This window comes from Podarcis muralis, chromosome 12 (assembly GCF_964188315.1).
Source record: "Podarcis muralis chromosome 12, rPodMur119.hap1.1, whole genome shotgun sequence".
Lineage (NCBI taxonomy): Eukaryota > Metazoa > Chordata > Lepidosauria > Squamata > Lacertidae > Podarcis > Podarcis muralis.
The window spans coordinates 34,576,916-34,603,731 of record NC_135666.1 but is presented as its reverse complement, the minus strand read 5'-3'; the positions used below and the strand labels follow the sequence as shown (position 1 = coordinate 34,603,731).

The following is a 26,816-nucleotide window of genomic DNA, read 5'->3' as shown; positions in this document are numbered from 1 at the left end:
GACCAGTCTTTTCTGGGATGGAGGTATGGGGAAAATATTGCATTATCTCACTCATTCTTGTACAATGGTACTGTCAGGGCAGGACTTTGGGGCAGAAGCCTGGGGTCCCACTCAGTGTGGGTGGGCAAAACCAGCAGGGCTTGCTTACTGCATTTGAACATAAGCAGGGGTGGGGGGAACCCACCAGATTACCATCTATAGAGGAGGAACACCAGTAAGATAGGTCTGGGGTGGGTTGGGCGGCTGTGTCAAAAATTACCTGACTCCACCACTGCTCTTCCCTCACACAATGCACCAAAGAGACCTGCAGTTTTGCACCCCATAGATTATAAAGAATTACACCAGCGTCGTCGTCGCTGGGGTTGGTTCAAAGCGCTGGGCGTGAGCGCTTGTGTCGGGGCTGCTGTGAACTTGCCGCGTCCAGGCTCATGCATAATTCTTGCTAGGGCTGGGCTTCCCCCTTCGGCGTCTCCTCCCTCCAGCCAACTCTTAGCGAGGTCATTCCAATGAGAGCGAAGGAGGCGCTCAGACAAGGTCGCTTTCCCCCCTCTCTCTTTTCTGGAGAAGACACCAGCTGAGCGCGAGAAGAGAGGAGCGTGGTGCTGAATTTAATCTGCCTTCGCCAGCCTCAAGGATATCCAGACTCTTATTATACAGCGTCCGCAGAAAGAGAGAGCAAGGCAGAGACAGACACCCCAAAGGAGAACAAGATCGATGCCACCGCTGAGGAGAGTCGCGTGATCAGGAAGCGTCTGGAGAGCGCGCGTCGGGGAGGTTTGGGGAAGGAGGAATCAGCACCTCGGACAGCTCCCCGCTGAAGCTTCCTTCGGGCTCTGCGTGGCGGCAGCGGCGCTTTATCCGCTCCAGGCTTCATCGACTCCCAGCACCGAGCAGCGCGAGAAATCCACCTCCCCGACCCATCAACTGGAGGCGCGCCCAGATTTAGGATCTCCGGCCCGGCTTGGAGAGAGAAGCACGCCCAGACTCGAGGCCACCCGGCCTTCACCGCTGTGGCTATATGCCTGCCCGCTGCTGCTGAAGAAGAGGACAAAAGTTTGCCGCGGAGGGGAGAGCCCTTCTCCTCCCTCTTCCCTTCCCCTTGGAGAAGGCGAATGCGTCGCTTTCGGAGCTGATTTGGTAGGAACGATGACCGAGCGAGGATGTGCACCAGCAGTCAGATCATCGGAGGCCTCCTGGTGCTCTCCGTGCTGGAGATAGGGCTGGGGGTCTCCAGCGTGGCCGTGGGGGCGGTCAGCTTCAGCCTGGCTCTTTCCGAGCGTGCGCCTCAGCTGGGAGACTCTTCTCCGGTATGGAGCGGGGTGTGTGTACGTTAGCCATTTCACTCTCTCTTTAACTCTTGATGGTGATGATGTTGTGCTCAGCGGGTGCTAATTTTCCATACGGCCCTTTCTCTAGCTTGCATGCTCAGTGCACTCTTGATATCTGCATGATCCATGTGTATAGAATGCTTCCTTTCTTCCCTCCCCTCCCCTTCCCAACCTATTTTAGGACAATATAACCTGAACTTTATTTGAACCCTCTAGCATAAAATCTCACACCCCACCGCAGCCTTCATAAGATTTATACCTGCGGAACACTGGGCCATGCTTTTGGCCATGGAAAAATCTACAGTGGGGTGTAAAACTCTTCCAGCTGCCCTGCTCCATGCAAAGCTATGGAGGAAGGATCATAGCTCAGTGGCAGAGTGTTCATCATGCATGCAGCTCCCAAGTGTCTCTAGGGAGGGCTGGGAAAACTCCTACCTGAAGCCCCAGGTCAGAGCAGATAATATTGAGCTAGATGGACCAATGGTCTGACTTGGTATAAGGGGGCTGGGTGGGCAGGCAGAAGTCCAGGACCCCATACAGCAGAATAAGCAGAAGACTCCCAAATGGAACAGGGGTGGCTTAACACTTTGGAAGTAAGCAAAGTAATGCACATTGCCACCTTAAGCCAGTACCCCCCCTACCAGATGCTTATGCCTAAAATTATCTAGTTGCACCATTGTGCAAAGGACCAGGTGGTAGTCCAAAGACAGAAAAGGTATTTCCAAATGTGCCAAGGACATGCCTTAGACTGCATATTTCTGAAAGGATGAAAAGGAAGCATATTCTTGCAGAATTACATCATTTTATTGTGATCAGGATAGAGCAACTGCATCTTTTAGTCAGGATTTTACCAGGAACTGAAAATGTGGACAAAGTCGGTCAACATTCAAGCATATTCACAATTCATTTTGACATCATATGTTGTTTGGTTGAAATCACTTACCACCACCATCACTTTAAATATCAGTAAAACAAAGATTGACACCTCAGCTTCAATAGAGGGTGTCCTCTTCTTCTTCTTCTTCTTCTTCTTCTTCTTCTTCTTCTTCTTCTTCTTCTTCTTCTTCCATCCATTGTAACTATTTGTTGAATGAAAGTACATTGTACTGTTTTCTATTGCAATTCATGAGACTGGCATCCAATGTGCTTCAGAGCTCAGCTTTAGGCACCCTTCTCCTAAACATAATCTTTGGAAACCAGTCCTATTAATTTAAATGGAATTTGGTGCAACCCAAACAAAACTAAGCAGGTTTAATTCCCATTCAGATGAATTGAATTTTAAATCTCAGTTATATTATTAAATCCAACTGAGTGGGATAGGACTTAAGTAAGTGTAACTTTCAATGTTATGCCCAGCATGGCTAACATTGTGGTGCATGGTAATAATCATCAATGCAGCCATCATGGAGTAGCAGTGGAGTTTTCAGCTGAAATTAGTTAGGTTACAGTGGGGTATGCTGACCGATGATTTCACTTGCATTTGTATAAAAAGCATAGCATACAAGGTACATTTCCTCACTGGTTCTGTTTAAATCATTAGAAAGGAAAGCAAATGTGACCTGTATTAGGATTCATAATTTTAACTGAATAAGAACTTTAAAACTTAAAGAGAAACGAAGTGGGGGAAAACGATGCACAAGGTGACCATTTCCTCTGATTTTAGACAAAATAGCTGCACATTCCTGTGTTGAAATGTCTAGTTAGTACATTTACCTACATATTAGTACATGTTTCTTGGAAAGTAACAGCAGCACATTAATTAAGCTGCTGAGCCACAGAAGAAGCACTTATAGATTGTGGTAAGAGCTGGGAATCACAATTTCACACTTTCAGGTGGCCCGAGTATAATAGTGGGCATGTGTGTGGGGAGGTATAGCTTTCTGAAGAGCAGGCTGGATCCCACCCAAATTACTTGCACTTAGATCCCAATGAAATCAATGGGACTTAAGTTCCAACAAACTTGGGTTGGATTCAACCCTATGGCTTTTGTCAGACTAGGAGTAATCATTAAACCTTTGAATGGCAGTGCTCAGCTGAAGAAGCAGCTGTGGATAAAAAATACTAATACTGATAGACAATTAGATAATTAGGTGCATATTCATATTAGCCTAGTGGGTTTCCTGCCTCAGTGTGAGCCTGGAAATGTTCTACTATTACAAAGTTTTATTGGGTAAGGATCTTGCATATTTTTAATCTATTTCTGGGCTTCCTTGCTAGTTGCCTCTGTGCATACCAATATGAGTACACCTTAAAAAAAAATCATATATGAACAGCCTGATCTAGAACATGGTTAAAACTCATGATGGAGTCATCCAGCCATATTAATTTGCAGCTACCTTGTTCCACGTGGATAGTACACACATAGCAGGGTACACAACATACAGGACGTATGGGACATTTCCACAAGCCTGGGTTCTGGGTGGATGCCTAACTTAAAAATGTGCCATGCTGTATGGTTTTGTGACTGCATCCTCAAGTATTTGGTTTCAAGCTTACCTTTGCTAAACTGTCATTGTTTTCCCGCAAGGGTGAGATCTCTGCCTTTTTCAAGAACTGCAAGGGGTATGAGCTGGTTGATGCAGTTAGGTGTACCCTACTCAATGGCTTCTGAGAGAGCTAATTCATATAGTCAGCTTCCCCATATGATACTGGCCAGGTTGTAACCCTATCAATGGCGCAGCAAGCTTTCTGAGACCACTGTGTCTGTTCTGTAAATGTGCTCTGTGGTTGGTCTAACAATCTCATCTTAGACATATTTGCTCCGAAGAAAGCCATATTGAATTCATTGAGATTCATGTCCAAGTAAGCATGCTTGTAACTGCAGAATTAGGCTTGAAACTGAATGGTTTTGTTTTAATTGCAATAATTTCAGGTATCAGAGGGTCAGGTAGGGTGGGATGAATTGCTTCAAACTTCTGAAGAGCCCACCCATTAGAGGAAAGCTGATTTTTATGCACTCTTCCTAAAAATAACATAACATGGAAATTTAATTAAAGGCCTTTGACCCACTTCTGTCTCCAAATAGCTGCAACTAGAATGGGAGCCCAGTTTCACACATAAGTGGCTAAAGGGAAGGTTACTATGGAAACCTTAGCTCAGAATATCCTGCTTTGTGTAGATTGAAATCATGCACATCTCTATTACACATATTGTCTCACCAACCACAATATCCTATTAAGCTGCCAAATGATATATTTGCTTTTATTTGTTTACTGCCAGGCACCTTTAGCCACCTTTTCTATTTTAAAAGAACACTCAAAGTGGCTAAACATTTATAAAGCAGAGAATAGCAGTTGAATGCACCATCACCGCCAGTAAAGGTTTAAAAAAATTACCCCAACATTGTTACCCTGTAATTCAGATACAGTTAAAAAGTATCTCAAAAGCCAACTGTAATAAATATATTTTCACAAGGTGAGCAGAAATGGGACCAGACAGACTTCCTTAGGGAGGGTGTTTCATAACTTTAGGATTCCATAACTTTGGTGTTTATACCTTCTCATTGCTGTAAACCAATTTATATTGACAACAATGGTATGCAGTATAGCCATAGTTGCAATGTGTGGACTCCAGTCCACAGCAGTATTTTTTGCATAAGCAAGTCCATTATTGAAATTAAGGTCACATTTGTGCAGAGTTCTGATGCACAAGATAGTTTTATTGCTGACTGCCTTCATGGATAAAAAAATTGGTTCATGGTCAGTAGCAGACCCACCAAGATCAATGGAACTGCTCATATAGTCAGTGCTAATTGCCTTCATAATGATAAGGGTCATGTATGAGTGGAAACTTGTTCAAGGCCAGTTGGAAACATACTGTGAGATGCAGACTTTGAGGTATTGGGCATATTCTTGTGGAAATTGGCTATATCTTACTTACAAGTAATATCAAAAGATGTGGTAGACAAAGCCTATTACACTTCCTGAATACCCAAGACATCTGGGTTGGAGCAAGAACACTAAAAAATGTTGGCATCATTAAATTGATTTAGAAATCTTGGGGAAGAAAAGCCATATAAGAATTGTAGGGTCTTGCTTACTTTGGTACATAATCCAAAGACTCTCCAGCTGCAACCATGAAAAACATTATTTTAAAAGAAAGAAAACCAGATATTATTTGATATTTAATGGGAGCCGCTTCAGTCATACCATATAGGACTGGGGGGACCTGTGACTCTCCAGATATTGTTAGACTCCCAACCCCCATCAGCTTCAACCAGAATGTTCAATGGTTATGGGAACTGCAGACCAACAACATCTGGAGGGCCAAAGGTCCACTTAGAGGCTGTCTAGTGCTCATCTCTGTATTCATGATAGGGATATTAGACCTGGAAGATCCTTGGTACCAAGGATGGTCCAAAGACGCTAAAAATTCATGGCTTTGCTTGGATGAGAGTAGCCCACACTTAGAAAGATATGAAGCTGTCTCATACTAAATCTAGTTCAGTATGGTCTTGACGCTAAGGACTTGGGTGAATATCTTGCCAGCTCTTCTACCAGCTCTTTTAAGCGAACCTGGGACTTCTGAACCCAAAGTATTTTGGAAACAAGACGAAAGAGTCATCTTATGCAAACATATGGGAGCAAGCTCCATTGACCACAGTGGGACTTACTTCTAAACAAACATGTGTGGGATTGCTCTGTTCATGTCTATTAAAAGGAATTTCTGTGCACTGTCAAAATATAGAGCTCTACTCCAATAAGGGACCTTAGAACAGAATGGTTACACTAATTACAAATGTGAGAGCTAATGAGTTTTCCAAGCTCAAGAGCAGAAAGGTTAATATATCCGAGAAGAGAGAAATGAAAGGAAAAGAAATACAGTAAAATATGTAGTAAAATATATTATGGATCTTCTGCTTCTGTCGACCTAATTTTTCTGGAGTTGCAATTTGGCATGGTTCTCACTCTATAAGAAATCAGTTTCAGTTAAGGCAACAGATATTGGAAGAAGAGTCTAGTTATATGGCAACAACCTAAAATCAATCACTCAGTTAATCTCATCTGTGTGGAGACCCTTATCTTGCTTGTGATATAGATGAAGATATGTCTGTCCTCTCAGTTATACAAGTGGATAAAAGACTGAAATACAAAAACTCTTTGAATCCAGCCGCTGTATGCTGGATGCCTTTCCACTTGTATTACTTGTCATAGTCATACAACGTGAGGTGTAATTAGTCCTTTGAGGTGAATAGAATTGCTGCTAGATTTGACTTTTTAAAAAATCTACTACTCACACGGAATGAGCTGGTTCTCCATAGAAACGGCAGAACCAATTGCACGAGCGTGTTGAGCACACAGGCATACACTGCGAAGAGAGTGACAGCATGCATACAAATCGCCTCTACACACAGAGGAAGGCATGCAAGCATGCATCCACCAAAAAGGAAGAATAAATCTGCTTTTTTAAAAAACAATAATCCTGAATTATGTAAGTCACATCAGTGGTAGTGCATGCGCTAGCTACTAACTTCAAAAGTGCCATAGCGATTCAGTGTTTTGATTTCTCAAACAAGAAGTGCCCAGGCTAAAAACTGTCTAGGATCTAGACAGGCCTTTCTTCTCATTTCAGATGTTTGAGAGGGCTGCTGGCAGTGGTTCCCTGTGGTGCTTGGAAGTCACTCTGTTCATTAACAAGAGAGACACCCACCCACTCGCTCACTTGCTCTCTTCTTCACTTCCTCTGATTGTGGGCTGAGCCCTGACACCATGGCGTAGCAGGCCAGGGAGGAAGCACCACCATTTATCACACAGCAAGGATGATGAAGTCATTTCCTGGAGCCCCCCTCCAGGGGGTATGATTGGCCAATCCTCTTCATGCCAGCCATTTCATTAATCAATCAATTAATGAGATTTAATATCCTGCTTCATCAACAAAAAAAGCCTCTAAGCGGTTTACATAAAACAATATAAAAGGTTCGTTGAACAATTCTAATCAAATCAAATGTTAAAAGCAAGGTATCCAAACAAAAATAAAATCAGAAGTTTTAAAAGAAATATACATAATGCAGGAAGCTCGCAGGCTATGCGGGATTATGTTCATACTAAATCATGACTAAAACCAAAATTGTGTATAGTCAAAATGCATTGGGTTCAGTGATGGGCAGGATTGCCAAAGTTATTTCCCCCCAAAAGCTATCCCCTTTCCACCCCCTTTAAAAAATAAAATAAAATCCCCATGTGTGTAAAGCTCAATGTGCACAAGCTAAGTCCACATAAGTTGTGGGTTTAATGTAAAACCACATAACAAAATTATGTGCTGCCCTGGGCTCCTTTGGGAGGAAAGGCAGAATGTAACTTTAATACATAAGCAAATATTGAAAATACATGTATGGGTAGGTTTGATTTTTGATTATTTTGTAGCAGGTGCTGAAAACAATACAGTGAAGGCTCTTACCTAACATTAATGGGCAGGGACTTTCAGAGAGTAGGTGCTGCCACAGTGAGGGATCAATTCCTTGTAGATGTGAAACATACATCATGTGATACTTGTAAAAGTGCCGCTTCCACAGATCAAAGTAATCAAGTGGACACATATGGGGTAAGGCTATCCTTCAAGTAAACTGGTCCCAAGCTGTTGAGAGCTTTAGATATGACCATACTGTATAATAGCTTATATGCCATAATACCAATAGCACCTTGAATTTGGCTCGGTAAGAAATCAGCAGCTGTGCAGATCTCTGGGCAGGGGTGTAATATGCTGACAGGGTCTCGTTCCCGTCAGAAATCATGCTGCAGTATTCTGCACTGATTGCAGTTTCTGGGCCAAACTCAAAGGAAGCTCTATATACTGGACTGCATTGCACTAACACAGTCTTGAATTAGTGTGATCAAGCTCTCCCAGTCCAGGAAAGGTCACAACTGTTGTACCAGTTGTTAAAGAAGCTGTTCTCAAAGAGAGAAACTCACTAAGTAGGTGAGGCAGACATAGAGGTGGGTCGTATTAGCATGAATATGCCACTTTATTTTTTGAAAAACTCCCAAGTCACTTTGTTATGGTAACCAAAATGCTGCAAAATAGCTCGCAATCATTTGAGTCAGAACTGTCCATCAGGCTGGATAATAAGCAAAAAAGTGTGTGTGTGTGTGTGTGTGTGTGTGAGAGAGAGAGAGAGAGAGAGAGAGAGAGAGAGAGAATTTAGTTTGATATTGAAGCTGTAGTGTCTGCACTGCTCAAAAAAATCATTTTCAGAATGAATCATTTTTTGAGAATTAATCTCAGAAGATGTGTAGCTATTGGGGTTGTCATGAAAAGCACTTGAACTTATTCCCTGTATTTATTATATATATGCCCACCTTTTCTCCAAGGAGCTCAAGGTTCTCTTCCTCCCCATTTTATCTGCACAACAGCTCTATGAGGTAGGCTAGGCTGAGAGTGGTTAACTGGTCCGGTGAGCTTCATGGCTGAGTAGGGATTTGAACCCTGGTCCCACTGGTCCTAGTCTAGCACAATAACCACTGTACCACACTGACATGGCCTCACAATTTACCACTACTGCACTTCATGGTATCTTTAAAAAAAGGCACTGGAACTGAGGCCCCACAACCCTGGTTCAAAGTAAAGAAAATTGATTTAAATTTAACATATTCCAAAAAAATAAAAATAAAAATGTACACAATAATATTCAACAAGTAAGAAACAAAATAACCTTGTCTCTTTCACATACTGCTCAGCACATGGACACCTCATCCCCCTCCCCTCCCCAGCTTACTGTACAGCACATTCATGGCATGGATGTCAAAGCCCCACCTGCAGCCATCTACCCATTCATATTGCAGCTGGGCTCACCACTACTCTTATCTGCTTTCGCTTCAGTGCACCAACTACAATCCGAACCAGAGATGCGGGAGAAAATTAATCCGGTTTGCATTTGAAGATAAAGCTATCAAATGCATATGTTCTGAAATTGCCTGAGAACTGAAACCCAGTGATCTTTTGCAATGTTCTCTTCTCTGATTTTGCAGGGCAGTTCCCCAGCCAAACGATGTTTACAACATTGCGTATGCTAGGGGAAATGGTGCATAAAAACAGATACATTTGTGAAAACGGCACATAATGTGCATTGTCTTAGGATAAATTGTTTGCAAAAGTGCGTGCATGGGTCAAAACGGCACACAGAGGTGTTTATTCAGAGAAATCTGTACTAAAATGCTGGTGAATTTTCGGGATGATTTTTTGAAAATCTCAAATTGCTGCAGAAATGTGGAGAAACCAATTTAAGAAGAGAAAACTGAGAAACTGAGCTAGACCCATGAGCAAAGGCCTCATATGAGCCCATTGCAGGGAAGTGGTGGAAACATCTGGTCTTGCGCTAGAGGAGAAATCCTAACTGGTGGTCAGAACAGAAGGGGGACAGGTAGTTTGCCTGGAGAAGATATGGTGACTGGGCTTAGACTGGGCCTGAAGCCATCACCCAACAGCAGAGGGTTGGCTCAGGATCCATTGGGTCCTGGGGTGGCTCTGTCCTTCCCTATCCTTGGAATGGCCCATGTTGTGGATGGCTATTTCCAGTGGGGGGGGTCTCACCAGTGGCACTCCCCCCTGCCTGTGCTAGCAGAAGGGGAAGGTGTCTCATGCCTCAGGCAGGAGCTGGTGGGAGGCTGTTGGGTGGGTGAATCCAACCTCCCTCCCCACAAGTGAGGCAACAAGGGTTTTGGACTGCTGTATTAGTGGTTGTGTGAACTGATGCTCGGCCGCACAGGCACATGGGGAGAAAGGTAGCTAGAGGGAGAGGCGGGGAGGGAAAGAGAACAATGTTAATGGCATTATTATGTCATCTGATAACAGCATTCTCTGAGCAGCTTACTATAATAACATTAAAGTACAATAGCTTTCATGAGTTATTAGGTTCTGCTAAATTAATAACCACTGCTAGACCGGTCACTCTTTGTCTAGTTCTCTTGCAAAACCATCCAAGCTACCAAACAGTGCCTGAGAGAGTAAGGTAGAGGTAAAGGGACCCCTGACCACTAGGTCCAGTCATGACCGACTCTGGGGTTGCGGCGCTCATCTCGCTTTATTGGCCGAGGGAGCCGTAGTACAGCTTCCGGGTCATGTGGCCAGCATGACTAAGCCGCTTCTGGCGAACCAGAGCAACGCATGGAAATGCCGTTTACCTTCCCGCCAGAGTGGTACCTATTTATCTACTTGCACTTTGACGTGCTTTCGAACTGCTAGGTTGGCAGGAGCTGGGACCGAGCAACAGGAGCTCACCCCGTCACGGGGATTCAAACTGTGACCTTCTGATTGGCAAGTCCTAGGCTCTGTGGTTTAACCCACAGCGCCACCCATGTCCCACACCTGAGAGAGTACCTGAAGGTAAAAGCTGGACATAGTCTTCCTCTTTGCCAACTTTCTCTGCTAACCTGCGACCTGTTCTCTTAGATCATGGGTCGGCAAACTAAGGCCTGGGGGCTGGATCTAGCCCAACTGCCTTCTGGATCCAGCCCGCAGATGGTTCGGGAACCGCCACATGGATCAGCGTGGAGATTCTAATCATTCGGGCTGCACCATTCCCCCCTCCCCATCTCTCTCCAAAGTCTAACTTGTGTGTGTGAATATTAAGGAAGAAGCTTTATGTAATAGCAAGCACACACACAAAGCAAACCTGCTAACTTATTGACAGTTAAGCATTTATTTCACTCATATAGAAAACCCTGATGACTCACTTCTAAAATGAGTAACAAATGAGTGGCATTCAAATGCCAAAACTGATCCAATGATTATTCATTCTCTGAATCTTCTCTCTGGTTTAGTCACCTCTCGGTCTGCCTACAGTAAACCCAGTTAAGCTCCTTTACAGAGAAACTAGCTGCACCTAATTTCATTGAATGAAATCAGTGGTATTTTAGGTGCTCTTCAGACAAGAGACACAGATGTGTGGTAGCCCCTTTTTTGTGTGACACAATCCCATCTGGTGATTGGGATTCTGTATAGTCACAGCCCCAGCTGCATGGATTTGCTTCAGAGAAAAGCAGCCCAAAGGCTGCGGCAGCTGTGAATAAGGGCACCTTAGTCACAACTGATCTAAGTCACTGATTTCAATAGAACTTAGAAGCAATTAGCTCAGAAACCTCCAAGCGCCCCTCTTTTCCAGGGACAGTCCTGGATTTACAGAAGCCACCCCAGTTTCTGATTTGATTCCAGAATGTCCCCCTTTTCCTTAGGAGATTGCTGTTTTTCACTGGAGAAATATTGGAGGGGGTGGAGTTATGAGACCCCTGAGCCAAGGAGATAAGTAACTATACAACCTTTAGAAGACACCTGAAGGCAGCCCTGTATAGGGAAGCTTTTTATGTTTTATTTTAAAAAGTGTTAGATGTTTTATTATGTTTTTTATATATGTTGGAAGCATCCCAGAGTGGCTGGGGCAACCCAGTTGGATGAGTGGGATATAAGTAATTAAATTAGTATTAGTATTATTACTTCCTATTTTCATTGGAGAAATGTTGGAGGGTATGTTACCTTCCTCTGGATAGATACCATGGTTTTTACATGGGGAAATCAATATCTACATGCTATGCATTTTTCTTCCCCAGGACTTCAGTCACTTTTGGGAGTATGGGAAGAGGGGTGAGTTTCTAAAGCTTTCTGTCTTTCCAATGCTGCTGCTTCAGAGTGGCCAGAAGCCAAGAGCAGAGGCAATGGGACATCTCAGAAAAGAGCTGCTGCAACAGCTTTGGCATTGGGCAAGCAAACTTCCTAGTACTACAAAAAGGTTGAAGGAGACCATCTCCCTTTGATCCTCATAACACATTTTCTTTTTCCTCTGCCTGTCCTCACATACCTGAATCCCACAGCCAGAATCTTGCGAATCATGGGTGGTGTGGGGATGCAGGGCTGAACATCCCCCCACCCCCACTTCCATGATCTTCATTCATGGGTGCCTTGATTCACCTCCCTGATTCATTTATATATTTGTTTTTTACATGCTGCTCCACAAAATAGCTTAACTCAGTTGGTTCGAGCATGGTGCTGATAACATCAAGGTTGCAGGTTCAATCTCCATGTGGGAAGGCTGCATATTCCTGCTTTGCAGGGGGTTGGACTAGATGATCCTCAGGTCGCTTCCAACTCTACAATTTTAGGATTCTAAGATTCCCCCCAAATAGCCTGGTGACCAGTCTCCAAGACCTGAAAGGCATAATCAGGCCTGTGGCCTGGAAGGTCCACACCAGTGCTTTGCAGCAACCTAACTTGGATGTAACCAGAGTATGTTTTAACTGTGGCCAGAGATCATCTCCCCAAGAAGGGATATGGCTGACATGCTGGGCAAACTTATGGAAGGCACTACAAGCAGCAGTAGCACAGGGTCTAAACCAGGTGTAGGAAAGCTTTGGCCCCCCAGATGTTGCTGAACTGCAACTCCCATCAGCCCCAGCAAGCATGGTTCATAGCCAGGGATGATACACAGTTGAACAACATCTGGGCTTCCACAAACCTGATATAAATGCTTCCCCCAAGCTTTGCACCTCTTTCTTAAGGGACAGTGCAGCCCCATAACAAAGATTGACTCAACAGCATTCCCTAAATCATAGGTTGACAGCGCCTCTGTCTTATGTACAATGATCTTCAATTTTTTTTTTTTAGCTTTCAACCAGCCTATTACTGTCTCAGGGTCTGCTTCCTAAGTTACGGAGAGTGTCACCCACAGTTTATGAAAGGAGAGACCCGGGTCTCAGCTCCTTGCCTCGGTTCCTCACCTCTCTGCTCCAGACCCATTTTTTCTGCCAGCAAAGAATCTGCAGACAGCCAAATCATAGCATTCAATAGATCTTCCAAGCACTTCCCGCGTTGCAGGCTGAATATATTTTAGTCACTAGGAAAGAAATTGCCTGTAAGGGGATTTATGGCAGTCTTTTCGTTTTGGTTTAAGAAGCTCAAGTGGATCAGAACAAAGGCAATTCATTTCCAAACTACATCAGGAACTTATTGGATTAATGCACATTTCGGCCTGAATGGCCTCCCCAAGTAACTTTATGCAACTGTTTATTTTATTTTTTTTGCCTCCAGTAATATCCAATGACAGTTTATTCATAATTAGAGTTTATGCAGATTGTGACATGTCTTGCTAACCTGCTTTCTATGCAGACTGAGGATGTGGACTGAAGTTAAGTTAAAACAATCTGGGCAGAGGATGAGAATCATACTTGATAAAAGTGGTTGCTTCAGGCCAAACATGATGTGTGTCAGAAAATCTGCCTAGAAAAAAAACAATGAGTGAGCAATTTTCCACTTGACCCACACTTTCTACACATGGGTCCAAGTGGTTTCTCCCTTGCCCTGCTCCTTTCCCCCTAGGGAAAACCCATTTTCACTCTAAATAGGAGCAAATGTCAGTTCGGATAAAACCTGAATTACTGTTTGTTCCAATTGAGCACTAAAGAGTGGTTTTCCCCAGGGGGAAAGGGGCAGGACAAGAGGAAGCATGGATTAGCTGTGTGTGTGTGTGTGTGTGTGTGTGTGTGTGTGTGTAAAAGAGAGAGAGAGAGAGAGAGAGAGAGAGAGAGAGAGAGAGAGTAGAGGGAGAGGGAGAGAGAATGAATGAATGAATGAATGAATGAATGAATGAATGGAGAAAGAGTTTTAAAATGCACCAGGAGAGAGCTGAACACCCCCCTTTGCACCTTGTAGGGCTCTGTGATTGAAAGTAACATGGAAGAAAGCTGGCAGGTGAGAACCAAGTTTGGAGAAGAAAAGGGTGACTAGGGGAGTCTAGGACTCCATTTTCCATCCATCAGTTGCAGCCTGTATGATCAATACAGGGATGGTGTAATCCAACAATATCTGGAGGGCCCCAGATTCTTCATCCCTGGTTCACCTACTTTTCCTTTCCTGCCTATGCTACACTTTAAGTCATTGCACACCCCTGACCTTTTTATAGGATATTGGCAGGCTGAGTCTTGCTGCTGCTCTCCTGTATTATCGTGCCTGTAACCTCACTGCTATAGGTGGAGATTCTTCCTATGTCACAAGGTAGTTAGTCTAGGGTACAGGTGGTTCCAAATTACTGATCACCTAAGGAATCCTCCAGGCATCCTGTTTATTGAGAATTCAGCTCAATTAAGCTACACAAAGCTTACACCGAGGTTAGACTATGTCTACCGGAAAAGCTAATTGTGATGTGTCTATGTATCAATGATTGCATTCCATCAAGTGATCTACCACCAGAGAGCAGAAGTGCTTCCAAGCTTGAGGGGGACATAACAAGAGAGTCAGTGTGGTGAACCTCACTTCACTACAGAATAATTTGCCATGTTGCAAGTACCACTGCTGCATTGTGGGTTGCTGGGCCCAGAGAACTACTCAGACGTGGTGACACCAACTAGTATCCATGCATGTGTGACATCTTACACAGTGTTGGGCTTAGGTATAACCAAGCACACTGGGTTCATCTTGGTTTTCCAACCATTAATATTTACAGACCACAGACCACTCTGACAGCATTTAGGTCTGGTGATATTTGAAACAGAATTGAACTTTTTCAGGAGGATGAGGTGGAATGTGTTGAATTTCCCTAGATTTTAAAATAATAATAATAATTGAATGTTAATGTGAAACAGTGTTTTCATGTGTAAGCACTGTATGGTGGTAAACTGGAGGAGGGGTTAAATTTGGGTTTCTACGATTTCTCTGTTGAGAATAAGAAACAAGTTGGACATGCAGTGCGATTCATGTAGCTATTCTTGGAAGTCCATTGAAGTATGTTCAATGATGCTTATTCCCAGGATAATGTGCTTAAATCTAAATTCCCAGTTTTAGACTTTGTGCTTCAGTTTCTGCACTTAATACACCAGATTCATTTATTGAAATTCACTGTTTGAAATTTTCTGTGCATGAAGATGTTTGACTTGTAGCATTTGGCTGACTTTTCCACATTAAGTATAATTGGGTTCATGACCATTATTGCCACTGGTTGTCATTTCTTAAGGCTGAACTGAGAAGGAAAAGCAGAATCCATAGCCCTACCATTTTGACCAGAAGTAAGAGGATGGCTGTAAAACATTTTTTTGCAAAAGGAGAAACATTCAATAGCTGGTTAATAGGAAATATGAATAACTTTGCATGCACTCAAGGATAGATATGACCTGCCAAAAGGGCAGGCTGTAGCTGACCTTGCAAACAGGCCTAGAAACAGACTTTCAGAGCAATCCTAACTATAAAGGTAAAGGTAAAGGTACCCCTGCCCGTTTGGGCCAGTCTTGCCAGACTCTAGGATTGTGTGCTCATCTCACTCTATAGGCCGGGAGCCAGCGCTGTCCGGAGACACTTCCAGGTCACGTGGCCAGCGTGACATCGCTGCTCTGGCGAGCCAGAGCCGCACACGGAAATGCCGTTTACCTTCCCGCTGGTAAGCGGTCCCTATTTATCTACTCGCACCCGGCGGTGCTTTCGAACTGCTAGGTTGGCAGGCGCTGGGACCGAACGACGGGAGCGCACCCCGCCGCGGGGATTCGAACCGCCAACCTTGCGATCGGCAAGTCTTAGGCGCTGAGGTTTTACCCACAGCGCCACCCGCGTCCCTCAATCCTAACTATAGAATATCAGTGTAACAGGTTGGCATAGTTTGACTCATTCCAAGCTCCATCTGGGAGCCTCTGGAAGGGGCTGCTGCTGGCTGAGTCTGCAGGTGAGTGTGGGCCTAAGTGTTGAGGATTGGGCCCTAGATGACAGGATGGAGCCGAACATGGTTTTGAATAAGTGTAAGACTCCCCTTTCTCTTTCCCACAACTCCTCAGAAGTTCCCCTTTTAAGATGGCTGCAATGGGATGTTGATGTGGCTCTAAGATTGCCAGATCCAAACTCTCATCCCAGCGGATTTTGGATTTGGTTTGTGCTGTTCCTAAATACAAAGAGGTTTGGCTGAAAACTGTTTTTCGAAAGAGTAATCCTGTCATCTAGATATAGCTACAGCTTTAAAAACATGAATATTCTGCTACGGTTTTCATTGTTTTACAGCACGGCGGAGTTGACGCTGCTGTTCTAGACTTTCAGTTATGACATATGTTCTTCTTGTTGTTACAGTTTCTGCTTTGTGGAGCGTGTGGAATACTGTGTGCCAAAAAAAAATCAGGACTTGTCGTAAGTTTTTGCATGACTTGTATTATGTATCAATAGATGAAATGCAAACTGTCGTGTGTCTTGAATTATTTACTGCTGCAAGACGCCATGCTCCATCTCCAAAAGGACAGTGGAAACTGCCCTTGGGAAAGGTAGGTACTTTCCTACTCTGGGCCAGAGGCGAGCGACCGGCAAGTTTCAGTTTAATTCTGTGCTGCCCTTGGCCTAATCCCATAGGAGAGGGAAGCCCTGAGGGCGAGAAGGAGTGTAAGAGGTGGAAAAATGGGTGAAGGAATGGAAGGAGGAGGTGGGAAAGCTCTTTGAAAGCTGTCATTTCAGCTCTCTGGCAAGAATGAGGTTATCCAGTGCTATTTTTCTAGAAAAAGAGGTGCCAGAACTTGCCTTGTTCTCTCGTTAATAATAATAATAATAATAATAATAATAGTAGTAGTAGTAGTAGTAGTAGTAGTAGTAGTAGTAGTAAATTTATTTATATCCCGCCCTCCCCGGCCAAAGCCGGGCTCAGAGTGGCTAACAACAGTAAAAATAGCACAATTTATATAAAATCACAGTCTGTGCTGCCCTTGGCCTAATCCCATAGGAGAGGGAATGTATTAAAATACATTCTAAAATCGATTCAGAATCACATTAATGGCAACCATTGGGCTAGAGTTCTATGAGGATTACAGAAGGAGAGAGGAGATCAGACTGTGCCTTGGCCAAAGGCCTGGCGGAACAGCTCCATCTCAGAAAAATGTCAAGTCCCGCAGGGCCCTAGTCTCTTGTGGCAGAGCATTCCACCAGATCGGGGCCACAGCCGAAAAAGCCCTGGCTCTGGTTGAGGCCAGCCTAACTTCTCTGTGGCCTGGGCTCTCCAAGATGTTTTTATTTGAAGACCTTAAGATCCTCCATGGGACATACCAGGAGAGGCGGTCCAGTAGGTACGAGGGTCCTAGGCCGTATAGGGCTTTAAAGGTTAAAACCATCACCTTAAACCTGATCCTATACTCCACCGGGAACCAGTGCAGCTGGTATAGCACCGGGTGAATGTGATCCCATGGCGAGGACCCCATAAGGAGTCTCACCGCGGCATTCTGCACCCGCTGGAGTTTCTGGGTCAGTCTCAAGGGCAGCCCCATGTAGAGTGAGTTACAATGGCAATGTAATCCCTTATAATGGCAACACCTGAGAGGTGTTGGGATTGAGTTCCGGCAAGTTCCAGCTGAAAAAATGCCCTGATGTCATCTAATATTATAATTTATAATGGCAAAGAGCCCACTGATGCAAAACAAAGGACAATCTTACCTAGGCACCTCTTTAGCTTGGCTTTTGATTTCTGAGGTGTACACTTTTAGGGCCTCTGTTGAAAATAAACTTGAAAGAAGCATTCTGTGGTAGCCAATATGAGAAGTTGTCCAATCTGCCTGGTTGTGGCGTACGTGGTGCCCACAATGGTTTCTATGGTTTGCAGATGTGGCCGCAGGCCCCAAAAGAATGGCAACCCCTGTTACACATACTGAGACAATGTACACACAGGTGTCAGAAGTTCTGTAGAACTTCTTACACCTTTCATATATGTGTTCATTGACATGCTTGTTGTAACTGGGGTCCAAAGCTCCCCTCCTCCCACATGTCCCTACCTGATTTTCTTCAGAGGCCCTGCTATAGCTATGAGTGCCCCACCACGTGAAGTGCAGCAGGTGGCTATCAAGCAAAGGGCCTTTTTGGTAGTGGCACCTCAGCTGTGGAGCAGCCTAGAGAGGCTCACTGGGAGGCTGGTGAAGAGTTGCTGTATTTAATTCACCCAGGCTTTTAAAATTTATGTTTTGAATCTGGGCTGTACATCACTTTATGCTGTCTCTGGGCAAGGAAGGTTTTTTTCTTATTCTTTTTGGCCGTCTTTTATCATTTATGGTTGGTTTTTGGAAAATCTATCTTCTAGATTCTTTGAATTGTAGACTTGGAATAGGCCCAGAGGGTCATCTGGTCTAACCCCCTGTGATGCAGGCATCACAGCTGAAGAATCCCCATTGCATATACAGTGGTACCTCGGGTTAAGAACTTAATTCGTTCTGGAGGTCCGTTCTTAACCTGAAACCGTTCTTAACCTGGGGTACCACTTTAGCTAATGGGGCCTCCCGCTGCACCGCCACTGCACAATTCCTGTTCTCACCCTGAAGCAAAGTTCTTAACCGGAGGTACTATTTCTGGGTTAGCGGAGTCTTTAACCTGAAGCATCTGTAACCTGAAGTGTCTGTAACCCGAGGTACTGTAACGTATTGGCCCGAATATAAGCCACACTTTCCTCCCAGATTCTGACCGTGCAGCTTATATTTGCGACCTTACGGTATGCAGCTAGGAGTGTGGGACAAACAGCACCAGGAGCTTTCCCCCCCCCCCCCGAGAGTGAGGAAGGGGACAGTCCACCATCAATGCAGCATGGCTCTCTCCCCCCAGTATGCAGCCAGGAGCAGCAAGGAAGGGAGCGAGTTATATTCGGGTATTTTTCTTTTCTTTTCTCCCCCCTCCCTCCAATTTTAAAGCTGCGGCTTATATTCGTGTGCGGCTTATGTTCGGGCCAATACAGTATTGTTTGCAAAATACTTTGTCATCACCTGCCCAAGGGAGTTTTATTTATTTATTTTAATGTTTTGGGCCGTGTGGCTATATATCCATCAGTCCGTCACTCTGCTTTTTAGCCCCCCCTGCACTCCAATTGCCTTCTCTGGCCGAGAAGTCCATGGTAACGTGATCTTTCTTGTCTCCTCCCAGATGATACTTTTCTCAGCCTGCTGTATCTGTGGACTAATTGGAGGAATATTAAATTTTCAGTTCCTTCGGGCTCTGACAAAGAAATCCTCAGCTCTCTATCCTCTGCATGTCACCTCCATGTCCCTGGCTTGCATCGGCATCGGTGGCTGCACTCTGTCCTCGTGGCTGACTTGTCGGCTAGCCAGCTACGAGCAGAGAAGAATGTTTTCAGAAAGAGAGCACTCGCTGCATCACTCCCACGAAATGGGCGAGAAGGTAAGTTGGGCAGTCTTCCCAAACCGTTGCGTTTCTTCCCGAAAGGCTCTTGTGTTCTAATATATTCATTCAGCAGTAAGGGGAAGAATTCAATTTTCGGCTTTACAAAGGACTGGGAAATGAAACACTGCCGTTTGGTGCACGCTTCGTTCTGTTATAGAAAGCTATTTTTGGATACCGTATCTCCGCAGTACACCCATTTCAACAAAATGCGTCAATTATCTACATTGTTCCATTGTATAAGATAGATAAATGCTGAGCCGCTAAGTCTAGCACTCCCCAAATAACCTGCTTAATTAATGGGAATATACAGACACACCTCGTTGCATGGAAATATTGTTTCCAGTGATATTTTCCTAGAAAAAAGAGGTGCCGGAACTCGCCATGAACGCCTCCCTCATTCTCTTATAATGGCAATGGTGCCCACCTGAGAGGTGCAGGAACTGAGTTTTGGCGACTTTTGGCTGGGGGAAAAAGCCCTGATTGTTTCTCCCTGCTTAGTACTTTGTAAAATGGAGAGAGTCCAAAGATTAAATCTATGTGGGACAGGGATGGAAAACCCATGGTCCTCCAGATGTCCTTTTGAATGACAACTCACATCATCTCTGACCATTGGGAGCTGGGAATGATGGTAGCTTGGATCCCAACAACACTGGAGGCCACAGGTGAACTCCACCCCAATGTTGGAGGTCAAGCTGAACAATCAGCAACCCCATGCAATGGATGTGTTGTTGGTTTGGTCTGCTTCAAACAGCAGGTGGAAGAATCAGACGGCTGAATTTCCCACACATATTCCCAGAGCATACAAAACCTGCATACCAGGGAGGTTTGAGCCAGGCTTTCTGGGGATGTACAAGGTATTCTTAGCAAGAGAATGCACTTGGTCATCTGCTACTATACTCTAAAGAGGTACAGTCCAGCACTAGAGTATATTGTCAGAAGTTGCTGATTGTGTACATCTGTACAGGAAGTACAACTTTCTATATATTGATACTGACATGCTGCCTGTTTCTCTGCCTCATTTGTGACTGTTATATTAGAGATTGAGGGGTATTGAAATAACCGACCTGCCCAGCTGCCCAGTGGTACCCCCGACACCAGAGTTACCTTCAAGGTATGCTAAATTCTAGAATGCTACAATGCTTGGTTTGGTTTTTAATAACTCTGTAGCAAGTTTAGTTTCTTACAGGAATGCATAATCAGACTTGGGGTGGATCTACACACAGGGGGGAAATGCTATGAATAAGTCAGAAATTAAATCTTTAAAACAAAAGAAAGAAAACATGGAAAATCGCAGGTTTTTTTGGTCTTCAGCACTATCTTGTGTTGTATGTTTATAACACATTCAAAGCGCTCTTTTTTGACTAATGTTGCTGAGTCCTTGGTTGGTGTTTTGAAATCACCCCCAGAAGTCTTTATTCACTTATAATACTTCTAGGAAACATGACACAGAAAACTGCACAGTAAGATGTTAGAGTTGGAAGTATGTTCTTCATTTAACTTATTGATCCTTATTGTTGTTGTTGTTTAGTCGTTTAGTCGTGTCCGACTCTTCGTGACCCCATGGACCAGAGCATGCCAGGCACTCCTGTCTTCCTGCCTATAGGCATCCAAATAAGCATTTTGTTGAATGTACCGGTGGACTGACTTACACCTTTTCAAATCAGTATGCACTTAAAATACACACCCTTGTCACAGACAGCCAAATCATCTTTTAAAACAAAAAAAACTTACACTTTTTTGCATTGCACTTTACTGATTTAGATTGACACGGTTGCGGTGCTTTTTTTCTAGAAAAATAGGTGTCGGTACTCACCATGAAATTGTTACAGTAAGTGCCACACTTTTTAACAACAGAAAGAGGTGCTTGAGTACCCCCTGAAAAACCCCCACAAAGCACTGCACAGTTGTAAGCTTAGTGTCATGAGTTAAGCAGTTTCTTTAAAAAACTGACCATCTATAATCATAATGACTTTCAGGAGCAAAATTCAAATAGCTAACTTTATGTAAGCATTTTTGAATGAATGTACTGAGAATTTATATCTTATAATAATTTTTATTAGTTTTCAATTACAATAATCCAATAATAGCCTCATTATAACAATGCCAAATTATGATACAATTACTAATACCAATTATTCAGATGCCAAATTATATAATTTAGGTCCCCCCCCCCCGCGTGCTAGAATTGATGGTTTGATGATTTACTTTATTTCTGCATTCCAAAGTCTTATTAATTTCAGTTACACTCCAGTCAAAATAACAATCCCTTATACAACAACTTATATCAACAACTTCCATTTGTATTGACATATTAAATGATTTATAAATTTACAGTTAAACATTCAAACTATTTCCTTGCTCTTCCTGTGTGTGGCAATTATTCTGTCTGTGATGTTTCTTCCTGTCCTTGTAAACTATTATGTCTATCTTTTCCTGGTTGTTGCTGTTCTCCATCATGGCTTGGGGTGGAGCTAATATCCTGGCAAGAGCCAGGTATTGAGATGAACTGCGACTGAAGCCCATTCCCCCCTGTCCCTGGGGCGAACTTGCAAGGATTATTACCCTCAATCATCCTTGTTTTTTCTTTGGCAACGATCTCCCGCTGTCGTGGGTGCTGCCTCCATTAAGGCAGACCGGAACTGGAAGCCCAAATGAACTGAGAATTTAGACCCCCCCCCCATAGCTCACAAAGGATACAAAACAATGATGTTGCAGTTCCCATGTGAGAAGTGCCTAAAACAGCCCTTTATCCATCCATCCTCACAACTCTCCTAAGTTGTTCTCCTCTTTCAACTATTTCAACAAGTTTGGATTTGTTTATACTATGAAAAGTTATATCTGAGACAGAATCCAGTTATAATGGGTATAATCAGGGACTTTCCTCCTCCTCCTCCTCCTCCTCCTCCTGTGTTTTAATGTGATAGTACTAATAGTACTGATACACCCTCCGTTATCTCTGATCATGTAAGCAAGCTCCATAATTTCCTTTTTATAAATGGGGAAACCTAAGCAAACGCAGCGACTTGGTTGACTGAGGAGCTCCTGAGCCCTCCTCCAATATTTGTTTTACTGGATGATACTGGCTTTCACTGGTGACATCCATTGGCTTCTTAATGGCTGAAGGGATGTTAAGTTTACTCATCTCACTCTGTTTCCCAGCAGACAGGTATCTACATCACCACATCCTCACCTCAACCGACATTATCTGGCGCCCTTCCTGGAAATCCCAGCAGAGACCAAGGTATCAAATTTTGACCCAATTGTCATCTCTTCCATAATACAAACATAGGTTCCATTTCTTCCATGGGGCATTATAAAATCAGGACAAGACAGATTTATTGTAAGAAACTGCTTAGGGCGACCATTAGGGAACTTTTTCAATGTTTGATGCGGTATTGTGTTTTTAATATTCAGCTGGAAGCTGCCCAGAGTGACTGGGGAAACCCAGCCAGATGGGTGGGGTATAAATAATAAATTGTTGTTGTTGTTGTTGTTATTTCTGCTGCTACCGCTTGTCAAAGACACTTTTTCAGTCTCATGCTATCTGCTGCCTAGGGTGAAGGAAGGGCAGATGTCCTGTTGCTGTAAGGAGAGTTGAAATAACCAGGAGGCAGTTCCCAACAGCACTGGGAATGAAGGAGAAAGAAGTCAGTAGACCAGGGGTGAGGAGATAAGGAGTCTAGGGCCTTCCAGATGACCTTGGACTCCAACTCCCATCAGCCCCAGCCACCATGGCCAATAGTGAGGGATAATGGGAGTTGGAGTAAAACAACTAGATGAGCCATATCCCTAAAGTAGGTCCACATCTCAATGTGAAATATAAGTTGTTGAGAAACAGAAACCTATCAGGACCTAACAAGAACTGGAGCTTGAGGGCCACCACGAAAAGAAAGTGAAAGCTAAGTTAAAGCGGCAGTGAGGCAGATGCTTAACACAAGAAAATACCAGACAAGTCATAAAACATAGAGGGATGGGTGACAACCAAGCCATCAAGCTTAAGAACATAAGAGCCTGCTGGATCCAGCCAGTGGTCCGTCTAGTCCAGAATCCAGTGGCCAACTAGATGTTTATAGGAAGACCGCAAGCAGAACCTGAGGGCAACAGCACTCTTCTCCCCATGGTTTCTTGCAACTGGTATTCAGAAATGTACTGTCTTCTGAATTCATGGGCATTTGGGGTCGTATCTAAGCTTCAAGATCAGTTGCAGGTGTACAGGGGATGTCTTCATTTTAACCTGTTGCCTGTGTGCTGGAATGGGTAAGGTTGGTGAAGAAGCTTTTGCTATGCTTCCGTGCGTAGAATCCTTCCATTTGGTGGCTGAAGAATGTCTGGAGGTTTTTTCCTAGCTCTCTCATGCAATCACTTTTCATTACATCATGTTACACAGCATTAAGCTCCCCTAACCAATGAGCCGGGGAAGCAGCCTCAGGCCTGTGGGCCGCAAACTACCAAGGCTTTTCCACACCCATGACTAAGGGCGCTTCCAGATCCAGACTGTCACTCTTTTGGGTGGGATTCAATCATACCCCAGGAAATTCAGGCGGTGCAATTGAAGCTGATTTGGAGCCCTCACACAACAAGCCTCATTTCCGAAAGATCAGAACTTTCCCCTAATAAGCAAAGGGATGAGAAAATGCACTCGCAAGTGTTGGGATGACACAATGTCTTCTAATCTCACAAACAGATCAGAATGATGGCTCATTAAATGTTCATTTATTTATACTTTTCTATGCCACTTTTCCCTCCAAGGAGCTTGAGGTGGTGTACTTAGTTCTCCTTCTCCTCATTTTACTTTCACAACTACCCTGTGGGGAGGAGGTTATGCCGAGAGGGAGCAACTAGCCTAAGGCCACCTTTAGAGCTTCATAGCCAAGTGGGGATTTGAACCCTGGTCTCCCAGGTCATGGTCCAACACTCTAACCGCTACACCATGCTGACTCCTAATAGTCAGTGTCATCCAATCTCTCCTTGAAAAGATTGTCTGGCAGCTCCATACTCTCATTGTGTGGCAATGCACCCATGGGCTGATCATTCTGGGTGGAAAAATTCTAGGAAAGAAAATCTGGCACAGGCCAGATGTGAGCTTCAGTCCTTACGTTGCTGAAATCTGTACTGGCTAATTAGCAACATGCAAAGCTGACAAAAAAATTGCCTTTAATCATAACTCCCCATTTTATGCTTACAGGAAATGACAGACAACATGTGTAATGGAGGCCCACACCTAATTTATAATGGAAGAGCCTACTGAATGGTTTACAGTTTTCAAGAAGAACAACTACTTTCAGGATTTTCTTTAAGAGGCAAAGATGTAGATGGCAGCGACTTTTGAGAGAAGACACTTGGAAACATGGCGGCTTTTTATTTGCAATAAGTTCACAGCTGAAAACAACAACAGCACAGTGGCATCTCCTTGCAGAGATTTGTCTTGATTTTCTCTCCCGTTATTTGAAGATATTTTACTGCATATTTTGACGATACACAGTAGTGATAACGTCCTTAATGTTTTCTTCTTCTTTTGTCTGAATGATTTTTGGATGGCTGTGATCATATTTTAAAATGAATTTTTCAGACTCTTACTCGGGCTCGCCTTATGACGATTTTCTGGAATTAAAACTAAAACACAACAACCCGCAGACGTGAAAATGAAGAGTGTTTAAACAATGGATTGCACAATGGCAGGAATGGAAATGAGACTTGAAAGGCTCGCCTTTCCTACGCAGAGCCTAATGAATGAATTATGAGCATGCTGCAACAACACGGATGTCTTTGTTTTGAAAGACAGAATGCTTTAAGGATGCCATAAGTCAAAACCTGAACAATGCCTTGCTGTAAAGAAACTGTAAATATTTTCAATTTGTGAGGTATATTTCATAATTTGTTCATACAAGATGTCAAATAAAAAGAAACCTAAAAGTGTGACAGTTCAGAGTATTTGTGAAAATGTTCCACAATCATCCTGAAAAAGATACATAGGGACAAAAAAACCCTGATTTTGACTGACCTGTACCTCCTAACCACTACAAACAATCTCTCACATCCTGACAGAGTGGATCAGTCTCCTGGCATGGACGTTGGATTATTTTAAATGGAAGATGGCGACTTCACTTCCTATCCCTGTCCCCTGACCCGGAATAGTGTTGCACTGAGTACCCAAGCAGACACAGCTAGTTTAGCACAGGGCTATCCAGATTATTTGCCCAGGACTTAGTTAAACACACCAGGTTGTCCTCTGTATCCACAAACAAATGGTGGATGATAGATGCTTTATTCTGGGCAGACCTGGGACGGATCTACACTTGTCGTTTATAACGTTAAAAATGTGTTATTAAAATGTAACACTAGAGGGCACTGCAGAGCAGCGACCCACTGGCAAAGGGAAACTGCCATTAAGCATTATAGATCGTTATACTTTATAACGCTTAGAAGATCAATGCAGATCCTGCCCTGATGTTTAACACCACCACCAGACCAGGGGGTCAACTGACTAGAACACACAAATTATAACATGTAGCAGGGGAGGCAGAAGGAGCAAGGCTTTGATGCAACAACTCTCCTTTGACTGCCTCCATACCGACCCCTCATCCTTATCACAAGCAAGTGTATAACAAACTCAAGTAGTTCAGCCGAAATTCACAGTAAAGAGGCTTCCTCTGCCAAAGTTGCCGCTACAATGCAGAGCACTTGTCCTCTGCATAATTGACAGTCGGGATCATGTGTAAGCCTTGCTTCTGGGGAACGATGATCTGGCTTACACCCAGGTCATAGATTGCAATAACATAGACAATACTACTTTTCAGGGCACACAGATCTGCATTGTGTATATCTGCGGAAGTAGGAGTTGGGCCAAGGACAATAAACCCAAAGTGTAATTGAATTGCTTTGTCAGACGTTGCTGCCAAGTTCATAGAGTATAGACAAGTAGGCAAAGGACTTTGTCATACATTTGTGCGCAGCATGAAAGCTCTCACAAATGCAAAACATGAAGCTGCCAAGAATTGATGCTCAGGTCACCCCTTTCATTAAATCAAACAGAGAGGCATCAGTATAAGCTAGATCTATTCGGTTTGATTATTACAATGTATTTACCGTACTCAAATAGAATAGCTAATCTTCCCCTATGCTAGAACTAGAGAGAGATGATATAAGTGGGTCTTGCTGTAAATGTTTGACACATCCCTGAAGGGGACCATTCTTGCTGCCATTCACCCCAACCAGTGGCCTGCATTACCACTGTAAAGCAGTAACTTTGGCCATTAGTTATATGCACAGTCACAGGAAGCACAACTGAGTCACATTGCTAGCATTCATCATTTGTGGTCAAAGAGAGACCTCATGCATTAATCCCTCTGTTACAGGGATGGCTCGTGTATCTTGCCTTCAGAGATACAATTTTCATCT

The 26,816-nt window shown here is 43.7% G+C and overlaps 1 protein-coding gene across 4 annotated transcripts; it reads left to right on the top strand.

Moving 5' to 3' along the window:
• Nucleotides 1-25,334, top strand: TMEM196 (transmembrane protein 196). Of its 4 annotated transcripts, none has more exons than XM_028751349.2 (6): nt 1-1,319; nt 16,353-16,409; nt 19,161-19,415; nt 20,456-20,529; nt 22,578-22,659; nt 24,604-25,334. In XM_028751349.2, exons 1-6 carry the CDS (start codon nt 1,161-1,163, stop codon nt 24,664-24,666), a joined length of 690 nt encoding a protein of 229 aa, XP_028607182.1. In that variant the 5' UTR covers nt 1-1,160; the 3' UTR covers nt 24,667-25,334. The 4 variants fall into 4 exon arrangements, with proteins under 4 accessions (XP_028607182.1, XP_028607183.1, XP_028607180.1 ...); XM_028751350.2 differs by having other exon boundaries at nt 2-1,307; XM_028751347.2 differs by having other exon boundaries at nt 4-1,325.
• Nucleotides 25,335-26,816: the final 1,482 nt, after the last annotated feature.